This window comes from Grampus griseus, assembly GCF_964374135.1.
Source record: "Grampus griseus genome assembly, chromosome: 6".
Classification (NCBI taxonomy): domain Eukaryota; kingdom Metazoa; phylum Chordata; class Mammalia; order Artiodactyla; family Delphinidae; genus Grampus; species Grampus griseus.
The window spans coordinates 5,493,910-5,511,720 of record NC_139000.1 but is presented as its reverse complement, the minus strand read 5'-3'; the positions used below and the strand labels follow the sequence as shown (position 1 = coordinate 5,511,720).

Below are 17,811 nucleotides of genomic sequence, written 5' to 3'. Positions count from 1 at the left end.
AATGGCTTAAAAACATTTAAATAAGTAAAATGTGAAGTAGAAAACAAGTGAGGGCTAAAATCCTATGAAGAAAGACCTGGAAGAATTGAAAACAGAGATATATAATCAGTGAACTTAAACCCTAATGGATGGGCCAAACAATGAGTTAGACACAGCTAAAGAGAGATTTTGTAAATTGGGGATAAAGCTTAAGAAATTACACAGAATGCAGTATAGAAAGACAAAGATGAAAAGTATGAAAATTAAATCTAAAGAAACAGAACAGAATGAGATGATTTAAAATAATGGTGAGAGACTTCCCTGGTGGTCCAGTGGTTAAGAATCTGCCTTCCAGTGCACGGGACGCATGTTCGATCCCTGGTCGGGGAACTAAGATCCCACATGCCACAGGGCAACTAAGCCCTCACACCCCAACGAAGAGCCCACACGCGACAATGAAAGATCCCGCATGCTGAAACTAAGACCCGATGCAGCCAAAAATAAATAAATAAATAAATATTTTTAAAAAAATGGTGAGGCAGAAGATGATAGAGGTAATAGGGGAGAGGCAGTATTTGAGGAAATTATGCTAAAAATTTCCAAAAATATTGAAAACCAGAAATCTTTAGATTTAGGAATCAGAGTAAATCCCAAGTAGAATTTTTTTAAAAAAAACCGTATCCAGACAAACTGGAGTATAATAGAACGCCAGAGACATAAAGGTGATCTTAAAGCATCAAAGAGAAACTGATTACCTCCCAAGGAGTGCTATTTGACTGCAAGGAAACTTCTCTGCAGCAACGATGGAAACCAGAATACAGAGGAATAGTATCTTAAAGTGCTGAGAGAAAATTATCGCCAACCTAGAATTTTAAACTCAGCTAAAATATAATTTAATAATGAGGGAATGATAACATTTTCAGTTAAACAAAAACTGAGCTTTTACCTCCAACAGACTCACAAAGGAACTTTTATACTTTAAAAAAAGGGAAAATGACCCCAAAAGGGAGAATGTCTGCAATGCAAAAGAGAATGTCTGTGCAATACCCAGGAGACTAGCCCTTGAATGATAAAGCCACTCTGAGATAAAGGAGTTAAACGTGAGAGTCCTCTGTCAGTCTGCTCTAGGTGTCCGCTGTGAAATTTGAATCAAGTGAGCTCTAAGTTAACCTAAATTAAGAAGTTTTGGAAACTGATTTTCAGGCACATTGATGGCCAAGGATGGTATGCAGGAGAAAGCCCTGGAGGGGATGGGCAGAGTTGCAGGCAGGGATAGTGCCAACAGCTACAGAGCGATGAAACAGGGTCACGTTTCTTAGAAGGGGCTCTTTGTATTAATTTAACATTTGCCCTCCTGGACCTTTGCCTTTTTTCCTTTGCTGTTTGGGAAATTTCCTTGACTACTTTTCATTCATTTTTTAAATTAATTTTTTATTTTGGCAGTCACATTTTTAACTACCAGAGGTTTTTTTTTATTATTAATTTTAAAAATCTTTCTCATGACATTCTTGATTTCTGAACATATAATCCTTATGAGTCTCTCTGAGGATATAAACTAGAGGAGTTGTGGGGGTTTGTTTTTTGGTGTTTTAAAAAATTTTCTCCAGTTTCCAAAATTATCTGTTTCCTTCAGGGTTAATCTGTTCGTCTTGGTCTTTTTCTGTGATGTTCTACGCTTTCCTTAAAAGTCTGATGATCCTTGTTGTCTATTCCTATTTAAGAAAGTGGGAATGGGAAGGTTGATTAGGAGTTCTATGTATGTGGGTGGGATTGTAGCTTGGCCGGTTCCATTTCTGGATTAACGAGTAGGGGAATTAAGAAATCTTCTCAGATGGCTTATATGACATTGGGGCACCAACATGCTGCATTAGTGTTTTCCAGACTTTCCTTTAATTTCTTTTTTTTGATTAATTAATTTATTTATTTTTGGCTGCGTTGGGTCTTCATTGCTGCGCACGGGCTTTCCCTAGTTGTGGCGAGCAGGGGCTACTCTGTGTTGCGGTGCACGGGCTCCACATTGCGGTAGCTTCTCTTGTTGTGGAGCACGGGCTCTAGGAGCGAGGGCTCAGTAGTTGTGGCTCAGGTGCTCTAGAGCACAGGCTCAGTAGCTGTGGCGCACGCGCTTAGTTGCTCCGCGGCATGTGGGATCTTCCCGGAGCAGGGTTGAACCCTGTCCCTTGCATTGGCAGGCAGATTCTTAACCACTGCGCCACCAGGGGAGTCCCTCCTTTTATTTCTTTAGAGGAGATTCCTCCTTACCGGTGGTAAATGTCTGGGCATGCAGAGGTGTGTCAGGTGTGTGTTTTGGCCGTCGACCATTTCATGAACAGATGTAGAATCATCAGTTTTCACCCCTCTGTCTCACTTCCACCTGCATTCCACCTGCAGTCTTCATGTTTGGAGCTCTTCCTGGCACATGGGCTCCCTCTATCACTCTACTCTTTCAAGACTCTGCAGCAGGGATTTCCTCCACTCTGCTTCAGTAGGCAATGTGCACCCATCCACTTTCAGATTCCAAAAAATTTGTCGAAATTTGTTGTATGATGACAACCCCCTTTCTTTTCTCTTCACTGTTGTGGGTTTAGACTTAAAAAAAATTCCTTTATTGTAATTTAAAGGAGTCACAGTCAGGAGAGGGGATAAGCACATGTGCTCAGTCCACCATCTTTCCCCAGAAACCCAGTCATTATTTTAACACCTTTGATGATTATGGATTACTTAAGATAGAGAAAACATAGACCATGAAGCCAAATATATATTAACCTCTAGGGTATTATTCAGAGCTTAGAATTTTTTTTAAGTTCCTTATATTTTGAAAATTTGTCATTTTCCCCTTGAAAATTAAAAAAAAAAGTTTCTGGTAATTTGGGAGGAAAAAACTTTCTAGTTAATTGAGAATTACGATTAAATGAGATTTAAATATTATCATATATTGAGAACTATGACTTTTTTAAAAATCTAAGAATTAATTTCTAGTTACTTGTTCACAAAACAGCCCCCCTGTGTGATGTGAGAACAGCCTCTGGTCTAAGCAGCTGCCAGGTGAGTGAAAGCTGACCTGGAGTGACAGAGTGGCAGTAACAGCACTGGAGATGTGTATGCAGTTGTTAAAATGATTCACATGGTAGTTATGGCAACGAAGATCAACAGAGGGAAAAAGAGAGACGCTGGAAAAGCAGCAGCACATTTTAGTAACAGTCATTATTCACAATGGCAAAGTTGTTTACTATAAAAATTCCATCCTCCTTTGCCTCTTTGCGGCCCTCCGCCATTTTTTACTTTATGTTAGAGCTTGCTGATTTATGGCATAATGTGGTACAATTTCACCTCTGAAGCACAGTCTGTAAAGTCTCGAGGTACATTAAAGACTTTAGTCCCCAACAGTAAATCACGAAAGGATCTTGTACTGTTTATCCCTTTATGCTTGGAGAGGGGGAGCTTATATAGAGAAATGAGTTTGAAGTGGTGCGTTTGATAGTGAAATGCCTCAACTAAGCAACCAACAATATGTATCTCATATGAGTAGTTATGTGGGGAGTTACTTTGGGTTTAAAACAATGTCATACTTTTGATACTTACAGGTGGCTGATGTCTTGGTAAGGATAAAATTGAAATACGGTCAAGCTGCATTTGATTTTGAGATGCTACTGGCCAAGCCTGACATTTAGCTTGATTGCTAGAGGTTCTATTATCTACAGCTGCTCAGCTGTTGTACTAAAAGAGCCCACTCTGCTTTCTGGCACCACGGATGACACCTTTTATAATTTGAGTGTTCTCAAAAGAACACTGTGTGCAAATGATCAGCCCCAAATGTAAACCACTTTTTTAAAAAGCAGACACATTTACGTTGGTTCAGTCTCTGGTTTTTGGTTGTGTGTTTTGGGAAGGAAGCTGTAGGGCTGGAAATGTGGTGAACCAGGTGCCACCAGAGTTATCTGGCTACAGGCCATGCAGGTGCAGCCTTATTTGCCTTTGTCATATTGGTGGTGATCTTGGGACTGTGTGTATCTGACCAGTCCCCAGATGAAACCTTGAAGCTTCAGTTTTGGATTCTGTTCACCTCATATTGATTCTCGTAGTAGGTCCTTCCTTGCCTCAGGCCTTTGTACCTGCTATTTCTAGGTGAACTGTTCCCCCCACTTCCCATATCTCACACTTTCCTCTCCTTGGCTAACATCACCTCCTCCTCCAGGTCTCATCTTACCTGTCACTTTCACAGAGACCTTTCCGCTCTCAGATTCTCTAGCACTCGTGTTAGTCTGTGTTGGCATGTTCCTTACTTATAATGAACCCTATTAGTGTGGCAGTTATGTAAAGCCTTCCTCCTTCACTATACTGTCAGCTCCATGCAGGGAAGGGCTGTGACTGTCTTAGTCAGTCTGCTGTGTCCCCAGCGCCTGCATTGAGCCTGGCACATGCCATGGGCTGAGGCTCTTCATTTTGAATGGCTGGGTGGAGGTCTGCCATTGCCAGTCCTTTCCGTTATCCACTATGCCCATGGTTGGTGGATGCAGATGGGGACTGATTTAGGAGATTAGGTGAGCCATTCGGTGTCATCTCTACTAGTGCTGGAAGAAATATAGACTTACAGCCAGCTCTCAGTTATTTCTAATAATGGGGCAGGAGAGCATGGATAATTTAAGTTGCTCTCCCACCCCCCACAATGAGTTTTCTTTTTTTAGATAAAGAAAAAAATTAGAGGAGGGAACTGGAGATGTGTGAGATACCCAGCACTGGAGAAATTTGAAGTGGATTTCTTGTTTTCATTCTTTTCTTACGACATGATCAAGTAAGTCCAAGAAAGTAGATTGGCCCCTAAATGGGCAGTGAAGATGGATGTGAGGTCCCAGAGAGGATGGGCAAGTTAAGAAAAGATTTAGAAAAAATGGTCAAGCCATCTTACCAGTTGAAGAAAGTGATTAGACTGTGATGAAACTGAAGATGCGGAGCGCAACACTCTCATCGCCTGCCCGGTCCTAGCGGTTCTGTGAATGGGTGCCTGATTGATCTCTTGGCTCCTAAGACAGCCTTTGCCTGGATATATTCACAGTCTGTTTTGAAGTTGTACAGAGAAGCTCACTTGCGTCATTCTGAAGATGCAGTGAGTCAACACAGTCCCAAGGGAGCAGTAATGGCCTCAAACAGAAACTTGGAATGAAAAATTGCTGTGGATTTAAAGACATAGTACTTTCTTCCTATGACTTCATTTGGTAATGGTAAGATTAATTCAGATAACCCTCCTTTAACGGTGGGCCTTAAACCCATATGGAATTTTTTTTCCCTTCACTTTTGTCATTTAACCTTTAAAAATAGGACATCTAGTTGGGTGCTTGGTTTGGGGAGACTCTATTGATAAAATTCTCTACCGCTCACTTGCCCTGCCCACCTCCCCCCACCCCCCAAACAGCACAGACACATACATACACTCCTCAACTTGGACTTCTCAGTATGGTTTCCCCTGGTCATTCTTGACCTCAGTCATGTTGACGTGCAGTGGGATTTTCAGTGGGGAAGAATCGCCGGAGAAGAATCCTCACTTACCTTTACCAATTGAGCATATTTATAGGTACTATTTCAGCCAGGATTTTAAATTGATATTATTTAATAGGATTGCAGATAGCATCTTCCTATAATAAACATCAAGGGGATTATCCAGATTCCTACTTGCAAATGTCTTTTATATTAGCAAATCTGCCAGCTGCATGATTATCTGATAGTGTGCACTACAAGTAAATTATTTTGGCTTACTTTGAGATTAGAGAATTCTCAATAGAATTTTTCCCTTAACTATACAAATCTGCATTGCTTTGCTTTTTTTCCCTCTAGTCTCCTAAACAGTGAGCCTTCTGGGCAGGAAATGAAAGAGGTGGAAGGAGGCAATATAGAATAATGCAGTGGTTTTCAAGCATTGCAACCTGCGTGGGGAATACTCTACTTTGAGTGAGTGTGTGTGTGTGTATCTGAAGAAAGTCTCTGAATTAATACATATACTCATTATACAGCACAGTGATTGTTCTTTTTTATTTCATATTGAAAAATGCTGGCTGTGACTTACTGCTGGATTTCATGAGCAAGAATGAGTCCTGATCTAGGTTTGAAGAGATGGTAGTGCAAAGAGTGTGGGCTCCAGAGTTTCTCTATCCAGAAATCCTGACTCTACCATAACTTGAGTGGGATCACACAGTTACTGGATTGGCCCTTGAAAGCTTTGGCTCTGACTCCTGTGAGATAGGAATGGAGATAACACACACCCACCTCAAAGGATTATTGAGAGGATGCGAAGAGGCAGTGCACTGAAGCTCTTAGCACGGTGCCTGCAGAGAACCCCCAGTAATTGTAGCTGCTGCAGTGGTAGTTGTGACTGTCCTTACTAAGGTGCTGTAGCTGTATTGGCTTCATGGGAAGTCGTGGAATTTCCTTTCCTGAAGATGTTAAGAAGGATAGATTGTATTTATCAAGAGCAATTATTTTATTTTCTTTATTTTTTATTATGAAAAATTTCAAACGTATAAAAACTTGAAAGAATAGTGCAAAGAACTACCAATCTATCCCTCACCTTGATTCCAACTCTTAACACTTGCCACACGCTCTCCATCTCTCTTTACATAAAACACTTCCCTTTTACCAGACCACCTGGAAATTGGCTGTAGACTCATGATAGCCAAGAATAAGGACATTCTCTTACACCACCGCAGCACCGTTGCAGCACATAAGAAAACCAGCATTAACCCAATAACATTGTTCAACATGCAGTCCATATTCAGAATTCCCCAGCTCTCAGTAATGTTTTAAACATGAACCCCTCAAAGAGTTTCGGATGAACTAGATGGCCTATGAAGTTCCTCATGGAGCTGAAGACTCCTGCGAAGTTGAAAGTAACCACCAAAAGTGTAACTCTCACGTGGAATATCAAATCAATCGTTGGCATCCTTTTATGTGAACCTTAGAGAGCTGGTGAGATGGGATGGAGGCTGTGGTTGTCTCCTCTGTGTGGGACAGTCGACACACCTGCTTTAGAGATTGCATCCTTTACTTTGCCGGTTCACACAGATGTGTTCTGGTAATAAAATGAGGCACCAAGAAGATACCCGCCGGAATGCAAAGTGGTAGAGCAGTAGGTTACATTTGAATTTAAACGGCTGTGAATTGGAAACACATACTTGTTGGGATTAGAATGTGTCCAGGTAGGAATTTAAGTTCTTCCCTCAAATTGAGGATGACAAGGATGTTTTTTAAGGAGAGAATTTAAGGTGAATAGTATGGAAGTTTGTACATGTGTGTGTGTTTTTTTTTTTTTTACCTGTGTGTTTTTTAAATACACATACACACACAGTAAGAAGATTAAAGCAACAAAGGCAGGCATTCAGTAGAAGTAAGGTCTACCTTACTGGTTTCTTCTGTATTTTTTCAAAGCTACTTTAATTAATTCCAAAATGTCCATTATTTCACATTAAAAAAACTCTATAGCAAATATTTTATAATAACTACAAATGGAATATAACCTTTAAAAATTGTGAATCACTATATTGTATACCTGGAACATATATCAACTATACTTCAGTTTAAAAAAATAGTTAAAAAATTAAAAATTGAAAAGAAAAAAAATCTCTAAAATCAGGGTGGATCTTATAATAATTCTCTTATAATAGAATGCCATGGTGTAATGGACCATAAAGTAAAGGTGTGTCTCACAGTGGCATCTTAGATTTGATGAAGTGCAATATTCTATGCATTTACAAGTTTGTGTGTTCTTTTTGGTTTTTTCCTCTTTTTTTAAGACATACAGTAACGTAGAAGAGTCATAGATTTGTATACTACTCTACTACCCAGCTGTGCAGAGCTATGATAGTCTAAAAAAAAAAAGTCACCTATCTGCCTTCCTCATAAATTGCCATGTTGTAGTGGGGAGAAGTAAAGAGAAGCGTTTTAATTAACAAGGTCTCTCTACCTTACCTGCCGTGCTACTCCCAACTTTTATTCTGTGGCCATCCGTGTATATATGGATGGGAGGTTGCATCCCGCAAGGTGATCTTCTCTCGGAGTTTCAATTAGGAGGTGGGGCAAAAGTTCATTATTTCCCCCTCAATCTACCAGTCTGCCCTCCCTTCCCCTCAGTGTGCCAGTTACCAGTTTATTGCCCTTCATCTCCAAATCCATTTTTCTTCGCTCTGCTTTGTGACGTAGGATCTGGACTCCGTAAGCACTTCTCCCTTGCCAGCTGGCTTAATGTTAGGCTTTGTCAACAGAGGGACAGTGTTAAAGGGACACTGCAAGGCCATCGAGGGAGAAGGGGTTTCCTTTCCTATTTCCGGTGTGCTGATTTTCAGTGGGGTATGTCCTTCAGTGGGCTATGCCCAGTGACACTCAGCGTCCCTCACAGACCACCCGGGAGGCCGTACTGTGGACTGACGCCAACCCTTTCACACCCTCCAACAAATGTCTCCACTGCACGGTGGGCCACTTTCATAGACCTCTGTGGATTACTCGCTCTGGCAGGCGTCCTTGCCGCCAGCAGGCTGTGTGTTCCTGCGGAGCACGACCTCTCTGCAGGATCTGAACCTAGTCTTTGGAGTGGAGGGGAGGTGCTTCTGAGTTCTTTAGTTCCTTCCTTGTTTGCTTTCCCTCAGCCCTAGTTGTCTGGTGCTTGGCCCTGGATGACTTAGGGCAGGGGAAGTACTGGCTGGGTGTAGGAGACGCGGATAAGGGGGTGGTTTCGAGTGTTGGCTCTGGACCACAGGGCAGATCTAAGCAAGTTGGCCCTGTAATTAATGGAGGCCAAATAGACAAATATGGACTCCTAAGAACACACAGTCAGAAAATCCTCTTATTAGTTAACAACTTTTTGTTAGTTAATTCTTTATATTAAAATTTCCCTGTACAAATTACTGGTTTGGTTTCCATCTCTTGACTGGACCCTGACTGATACATCATCTCTTCCCTCCGAATTTTGCAGGGAGGGGAAGTAATGACACTTGTTTGACTATTTGCTTCTTCCTCTCTTCTTCTCTTCACACTTTGATATGATGGAAGGGTTGGACCTTCTACTTCTTTCTGGTGGGATGGAGCTCCTCTCATATCATTTGCTCCCTCTTCCCTAATGCAGTAAACATCTCTGCCGATTTGTCATAGAAGGACATTTGAGTTATTTTGCTAACACAAACAGTGCTGCAGTGAAAATATGGCATATTTTGAAATGAGTTATTAGCTTTAAAAACTGGTTATCATATAATAATAAGTAAACAATTATGTAAATAATTAGCTTTAAAAGCTGGTTATCATATAATAGTAAGTAATAAAAGTTGGACCAGTAAGGATGGAGGAAAAGCAAAGAAATGACTAGTCAGGATTAAAGGGAAGACTAAATTACTTTTATTTATATTATTTCTTTTTATATTTTGAAGCTCTGTTATTAGGTACATACACATTTAGGATTGTTAAGACTTTTAGTTGAATGGACCCTTTTATCACCATGTAACATCCCTCCTTATCCCTGGTAATATTTCTTGTTCTGATAGCCAGTTCAGCTTTCTTTTGATAATGCTTGCGTAATATTTTTTCCCCATTCTTTTACTTTTAACCTACCTTTATTATTACCCTAGTGGTAAATTGCTGTAGCTTTTTTTTTTTTTTTTGCGGTACGCGGGCCTCTCCCTGCTGTGGCCTCTCCCATTGCGGAGCACAGGCTCCGGACGCGCAGGCTCAGCGGCCATGGCTCACGGGCCCAGCCGCTCCGTGGCATGTGGGATCTTCCCGGACCGGGACACGAACCCGTGTCTCCTGCATCGGCAGGCGGACTCTCAACCACTGCGCCACCAGGGGAGCCCTGCTGTAGCTTTTTACCTGGAGCCTGGCTCATGGTTGGTCGGGGCAGAGACTTTCTCGATCCTCTTAGTCTTTAGTCTTAGACATGTCCTGTGGTGGGGCTCTCTTAGCATTCCAGCACTTCCACCGGTGCTCTGTGTCACCCAAACTCTACCTTCCGGGGGCGGTGGGTGTTGGTTGGGTGGGATAGAATTTCTCATGGGCCCCTCCTCCCCAGCAATAGCAGACCTCTATATTGTATCAGTGCACGATCCAGCTGACAATGGCTTTGCTTCTCCTCCACCCCCAGAAGCAGTAGATCTTTGCCTGGATCCTGGGGGGCAGGGAGGGTTTCCTGCCCTCCCCCCAATGGATTAAAGTTTTCACGCAAGTGGGCAAGGTTTAATCCCAGTTCAGTATTGGGGGGCTCTCTCTAGTCTCCTTCTCTGCTCCCAATCTTTATCATGAGCATCTAGTAGAGGCCCCATGGAAAAGAGCTTGCAAGTCAGTTCAGACAGCTGTGATGTCTGGAACTCCCAGAGATTCGATATGTTATACTAAGCCACACTCGGCTTTATAAGAATTTATTAAAATTTAAGCTGTTTTCCTCTTACCTAATTTTATGGCAGCCACCTGTTCCTCCTGTGCTCTGTGAAAGGTCACACAGTTTGTATGTCTTGTCTCTCTTTGGAGGGACTTGTCACTCTTTAGAATTCTGTTCACTTGGTTACCTTGTGACCTCAGCTCTCTGATTAGCTCAAGAAATGTTATGATTTTATAGATTATCTAGCCTTTTCTTGTTAGGTTGGGATGGATGTTCTCTTACAGCTTTCTATGTCTTAAGCAGGAGCAGAACTCTGTATTATTTCTTCACCTGTTCCTCAGCAGAAATATTTGGTAAAATGGAGTTCTAGGTTCCTCATAGATCAGTACAGTTTGCTAATGCAAACATTGTATGTTTGTTTCTTCTGTTTTCCACATCTACCATTGGCTCAAGTTTGACCAACCGTGGTTTTTACTTTGTATTTTGAAATTGTTTCAAAATTTACTAGAATAGTAGAGATTCCCACATGCTCTTTACTTAGAGTCATCAACTTTTAGCATTTTGCCACATTACATTTGCTTTATCATTCTCCCCGCTCCTCTCTCTCTTTCTGTATGTGTATGTGGATAGAAAATTCATTTTTCTGAGTCAGTTGAGATTAGGTTGTAACATTTTGTCCCTTATGCTTCAAATGTATTTCTTTAGAACAAGGATATTCTTTTATTTAACTACCATATAATTACCAATTTTAAGAAATTTAACCCTGATAACAATAATTTTGTTTAATCTACCATCCATATTCCAGTTTTCTCACAGTAATGCCTTTTATAGCATCCCCCCACCCCCACCCCCAAGTGTAGGATCCAGCCCAGGATCATGGATTGCATTGTCATGTTCTTTAATCTCCTGTAATCTGGAACAGTTCCTTAGTATTTCTGTCTTGCATAACATTGATATTTTTAAAGAGTAAAGGCCAGTTATTTTATAGAATGTTTTTCAGTTTTGGTCTGATGTTTCCCTACTATTAGATTCAGGTTACACATTCTTGGTTAGAATACTACAGGAGTGATGTTATTTCTTTCTCATGGTATCATCCAGGTGCACACAGTGTCCTTCTGCCTGTCATTAGTGACATTAATTTTGATTATCTAGTCAAGGGTGTGGTTTGGTTCCTCCATTGGATAATCAGTTGCTAGTTTTCCTCTTGCAACTAAAAAGCAATCTGTGGGGAAGACATTCCCTGACCATGTAAATAATCTGCTCCTCACAAAACTTTAACCCCAGAAATTGATGATGCCCTGGGTATACAGATTCAAATGACCCAGAACTCTGGTGGGGTGAGGGAGGAGAGTAGTGTGCCTGTGACAAGCTTGGGCTCTCTTAGGGTGGAGGAAGGGCTTGCTGATCCAAGACGATTTCTTGTAAAGCCAAGACTTCAGAGAGGTTACACTCTCAGAGAAAAGGTGGACTAGGAGAGGAGTACTTTACACAGTATCAAGCAGCAAAGAAAATTTTCCATTTCACTTTTGGCTTTGGGTGGAGGACAAAGTAAAAAAAAAAAAGTCACATGAGAACTTGTGGCTACTGACTAGCTCTCACATGGGTTTGGAAATTGATTTTATACTATTTGTGTGACACTGCTCCCCCATGATTGCAAGTTGGAAATCTTGATTTAAAGTGGACCTAGGTTTTTAGTGTCCGTGGGCACATGACAGAAGCAAATTGAAGTCTTCTTTGGACTCAAAGAATTCCCATGGATCATTCCAACTAAAATGAACACACCAAAAGAGACAGGCAGACACACAGAGACAGGATATCATGAGCAAGAGTCAATAGAAATCATAGTAAACTCTGACGTCTAAAGATTTCAGATACTGGAAATACTGGATATTGAATATAAAATAAAATCACTCAGTAATTTTTGGAAAAAAAGAAGGAATTGAAAATATGAGTAAAGAAAAAGATATCATCAAGAACAACCAGGCAAATTTATTTTAAAAACCAAATATAATGTCAAGAAGTGAAAAGTGTAATCTTTGAAAATTCAAGGAGGGGTTGAATATCAGAATAGATATAGCTGAAGAGAGAATTAATGAATTGGAAGATAAATCTGAAGAAGTAACACAGCTTGCAGTTTAAAGAGATAGAAAATATGATTGGTTAAGAGACAGGGTATATAGTGAGAAGATCCAACTTATGTTTTTTTTTTTTTTTTTTTTTTTTAGGTCAGTGGGAAATAATTTTAATCAAAGAATTGTACATTTTCTTCCCACATATCTTGCTTTGTATTAGGAAATGACATTGTGACCCATTTCACTACAATATTACAAAATATTTACAAGAAAACATTAAAAATAACTCAAACATGAAAGGCAAGATGGGGTGAAATAAACTGGTTTTTTAGAAATCTCTACTCCAGTGTCCACAGCACACGAGAATCAAAACAAATAAGTCACAAAGATCCCCTTGATGACAAGTTTCCAAGGAACTGGAGTAGGGGAAGAAGTGGGATGAAAATGGTGGTATGAAAGGGGATGGATGTTAGCAGCACTGCTTCAATAACCAATCTATTTTGAATGAAATACCCTCTTTTATATGCAGTAAATTCTGAACAAGGCTAAACTTTAGGATATTCCTTGAACTGAAATTAAAAATACCCTGACAGTGAAAGTGGCTCTTTCACCTAAGTTGAATAAGGGCCTCTCTCTCCATGAACCACTGATGTGAACAGAAGCCTGTTCTAGCATCAAAAGCTGTCACAGCAGCCCTTCCATCTCTTTCATGAATGCTTCATAAACATCATCCTTAGTTTGTACTGAGACGGGAACAGATGGACCGGATTTGGGGGCTGCTTTGGCAAGAGGCACAGCAGAATCATCCTCTGACTTTCTCTGGGGAGTAGCAGTAGCCCCTTTATTCTCCCGACGTACCCTCAGTGCGGTGGGCACAAATCGAGTAATCTCTGCCTTGGGATTAGTGATCTGTGGCTTGGCACTGATGGTTGCTGTGGCTTTCTTCTCAATGGTGGCTGCACTTGTATCATCCGCCTTGGGTCGCTGGATCAAGTTGGGTGGAGCACTTAAAACCCCCGGGTTCGGCAAAGGAGCTGGTGGGAAAAGCCCAGGTGGGGCAGGTCCAAGTGGAGGCACCAAAGGTGGGCGCATCATGCCAGGACGAGGTGGAGGGATACCTGGAGGTGCAGGGGGAGGTAGCCTGGGTGGGGGTCCCCGAGGAGGAGGGCCAGGAGGCAGACCTGGAGGTGGACCAGGGGGAGGGCCAGGGGGTCGACCTGGTGGTGGTCCTGGAGGTAAAATTCGGGGTAAAGGCCCTCGGAGCCCTGGCATTCCGGGTGGTCTCAGGAATGGAGGAGCTCCTGGAGGTGGTCCAGGAGGAAGGCCTGTAGGTGGTCCAGGTGGCCGTAAAGGTGGAGCAGGTGGTGGTCCAAGAGGAGGTGGTCCTGGCATGGGAGGTGCTTGTATCTGAGAAGGAGGAACAGACTGTGGAGGAGCCTGCTGCTGTGAGGCAGCAGCAGATGTGCCATCAGACAGAGATTCCTCCTTATGCTGTTTCTGTGACTGCTTTTCTGCTTCAGAATCATCAGAATCTTCATCATCGTCTTCTGAAAATTCCTCTACTTCTCGTCCCTCCTCAGGGATTTCCTGACCTGCCATTCGAAGCATCATGGCTTGAAGAGGAGTCAGCTCCTTCATGTTCTTCTTCTTCTTCCTCCTTGATTTCCCAGGCATATCTGCAAATCGCACACTCAGACCTGACTTCTTTTCTTCATTGTTTTCTCTCTCATTATCATCACGGTGCACAAATTCATCCCCTTCACTTTCTCCATCTGATCTGTCAGTGTCGCTGTCATCAGTACTGTCGTCATGCTTATCCTGATCCATGTCTTCAGGATAGCCGTCATCTTCACTGGTGCTGGAAACATCATCATCATGACCCCGTTGAGCAAGTTCGGGACTATATAACATGTCTTCATCTCGCCTACGAGGGGAAAGATCTAGGGCAAAGCCCACTTTACGGCCATACATTTGCAAGACTTGAGGAGGAGGTGGACCAGGGGGAGGACCAGGAGGCTTCCTGCCAGGGGGCAAACGTGGAACACCATGTCCAAGAAGAGGAAGTATAGAAACTGCCCGAGTTGGAGGTCCATAGGCTGAAGTCTTCTTAAGGATGGAGGGCGGCTGGGCGCCAGGAAGTGGAATGTCCTGGATCAGGATGTTGGAAGGAGCATGCGGCATATCTGGCAAAGGAATGCTCTCCACCTCCACATGCTGTGCATTCTTGACAGCATCAAAATATTGGCTAAGTTGAGCCCTCTTCTGTTCATATTCTACTTCTAGCTTTCTCAATTCTTTGTAAATATCTGGATTCTCTTTCTCATAGAGTCGTAAAATACGTTCAAAGGTTTCACGTAGCTTTTTACGCTTGTCTTTCAGCACTTTCTCATTTAACTGTGGCTGTTGCACTGGGTTAAACTCCATTTCATCCAATTTTTCCATGTCCCGGATAATTTGTTTGGGATCCTTCATCTTTAAAACTGCAGCTCGTACCATCATGCGTTGTTTTTTGTTCTTCTTTAATTCTCTCTTCCGAGCTTCTTTTCTGGCTTGGTCTGTGGGGTTCATAAATTTTCCACTCTTGGTGGATGATGTAGATCTCCGTCCCATGTTGACAATTTGTGTGGTTTACTTGCTTGTTTAAAAAACAAAACAAAAACAAAACCTAAAAACACTTCTGCTGGGCTCCTGGGGCTATGAGAAGCGGGGAGGGGACGATTCTCGGCCTCTTTGACTTCGTAGGGCCCTTCACCTCTGCCTCTCCCAACTTATGTTTAATTGGAGTTCCAAGAACATAAGAGGATGCTAGGGGGAATGGCAAAGAGGAAATATTGAAAGAGATAACTGGTGAGAATTTTTATAATTGATAAACAGCAGGCCATCCCTTGTCATTTGTGGAAGTTAGGGCATCAGTATAAATGGAGGCCCACAAACTATATGTCTAAATATTTAAAAGTTACAAGTGTAACAAATTACTAAATAAAATATGTTCTATACTCCTGCCTTGGTGAATATACCATAGTAACCTAGAAATTTAGAGTGTTTGAACTTCACAGAGTTTTGCACTGGCATGTAGCAGCACAGACTGAGCCAGACCCTGACCTATGGCCTGACCCTCTTCTCTTTCTTCCCCCAGCTTTTTTGTGCACTGTGAGGGGCCTCAAGCACACATGTATAGATGTTTCAGCCTGCCTATATAATCTCTGTTCACATTTCTCACAAACATGCCACTAGAGGACACCTCTGGCATGTTTAATCTGCCCCCCACACTGCTGGTGCATTCCACCTTCAGAGTAGACCTGGGAAGAGATCCATGTAAGCCCTGAATGTGGGCTTGGAGCTGATTAGGTAGGGAATTCCAGGGTCCTGGATACCTAGAATATGGTAGTTAGGCTCTTGGTGGGCACATCCCCTGAGCCTTCAGACCCCTTGCCTTGTGGGGAGAGCTGCAGTCTGTTAAATTGTGGAATTGAGGACGGGGTCCTCTCTTGTCCTAAGTTCTAAGTGTGGTAGAGAGATAAAAGTTCTCAGGTTCAGGAAACCCATCAAAGTCCAACACAGTCAAAAAGGAAAGGAAAAGAAGGAAAGAAACCCATGTCTAAATACATAGTGAACCTATAGAATATCAAAGACGGAAAAGACTCTTAAAATAGCTAGAGAGAAAAGACAGATCACCTACAAAGGATTAGAGTGACGGCTGGCTTTTCTACAGCAAGAGTAGAAGCCCTAAAACGGTAGAATAATATTTTCAAAGTAGGCAGAGAAAATAGCTATTAACCTAGAATTGTATAGCCATAAAACAGTCTTTCAAGAATGAGAATGAAATAAAGACATTTTCAGATAAATAAAAACAAAAAGAATTTACCACTGAGAACTCATCATGAAAGGACATTCTCAAGGATATATTTCAAGAAGGGAAATGACTCTAAGAAAGAAGGTTTAGAATTTAAGAAGTTAAATAGACCCAGAGATGTGGATTAACTTGCCTAAATATCCCAGTTGGTTTAGAACCAAGCCAGGACTTAAACCCCCAAATCATCTTTCTTCCATCCAGACAGAATGAAAGTAAGAAATGAAGTTGAAAATAGAATAGCATTTTCATCTAGGAAGTAGACCTAGGCTGCCTCGGGGTTCACTTCTGAGGTAAGCCCTGCATTTGTGCGAGGACACACCATCACTTAGGTTGAGTCTTGACAGCCTCTGGGAATTCGCTCTGAGCTTCCCATTGCTAATGTGTCATTTTTCCTTTCTCCTGACACTGAGTTGGTTGGTCAAACTGAGAACTTTACATTCTGCCCTTCAAGAGGCCACATGGTAGCCTGAGGCCACAAGTAACCGAAAGCCTCTCCAGTGAGGTGACCCCTTTCATGTCACTGCTTGTCTCTTGATTTTCTTCTCTTTCCTTTCCAGTTTCCATCAGCTACCTCCTGCACCGACTGGTCCTTCAAGAACTTCTTCATCCTTCCAGCCCTCCACTTGTACCCCTTCTCTATAACAAACCAGTAACCATGTCAAATAAGATTTCTGATGTGGGGTCCTGGGAAGCACAAAGAGTGGAAGTATTGAATGGGGGAGGGTATAAGATGGGTTAAGGTGTGTGGAAAATGTTGAATAGGATATTTTAAGAGAAAAGTAACTATACTTCAATAAAACTTAAAAAAGGATATTTTAAAAAGAAATAGGATATTTTAAGAGATATTTCAAATAATACTGTACTGTCTACGTAGTTGTGCTTGCATTTTTAACTGGTGGTAGTCATAATAATAAGGATTTCCTGTCATTGAAATGTTCTTAAACCTTTCCGAGCATTGTTTATATTATCCTCTCCGTGCATTTTAGAAGTTTCAGACTGTTTCTTCTAAGAAACAGATCTGGTCCATACAAGCTGTGTTGTGAACTGCACATTTTGACTTGAGTTTTAGTACTGAGCTTTGCCTGCTTTTTAAAGAGTCAGGTAAACACAGCTAATGATGCAGTTTCAAACGTGAGCCACCATCATCCTGCAGGTGACCTTGGATCATGGTCCATCGCTATCTTGTTGAGTTTGGTGCTTCAAACAGCAAAGTTTGTGACTGCCCTTAGGTCATATATATTTTTTTACCTGCAAGCTTACATCCATAAAGTTAGCAGAATATATCATAGTCAAGTTCATCAACTAGCTGATTTATTTTGTTCATTTACTGAGCTTGGGAAGAATCTTTTTTTAAAGGCCAAGTTTAAGATACCTTAGAACATAAAAATATGTGTGTTTCCTGGCCCATTCTATCTTTTGAAGGCCAGATTTCATCAAAACAAATGAATCACTGTTTTTTCTTCCTTCATCATCCCCTAATTGGTTTCCAAAATAAAATGATTAATGGCTGCGTTTCTCAACTGCATTGTTTTGATTACAGTCCTACCGCCAGTACTGATGAT

General features: G+C 41.6%; 2 protein-coding genes across 3 annotated transcripts in view; one reads left to right on the top strand and one right to left on the bottom strand.

Moving 5' to 3' along the window:
- The window catches only part of ABL1 (ABL proto-oncogene 1, non-receptor tyrosine kinase), a 134,402-nt gene that overhangs the window by 36,139 nt on the left and 80,452 nt on the right, over positions 1-17,811 (top strand). The window lies entirely within an intron of this gene.
- On the bottom strand, positions 12,562-15,153 carry LOC309824281 (WW domain-binding protein 11). Its single transcript, XM_082657037.1, has one exon. It carries the CDS (start codon positions 15,004-15,006, stop codon positions 13,081-13,083), a length of 1,926 nt encoding a protein of 641 aa, XP_082513163.1. The 5' UTR covers positions 15,007-15,153; the 3' UTR covers positions 12,562-13,080.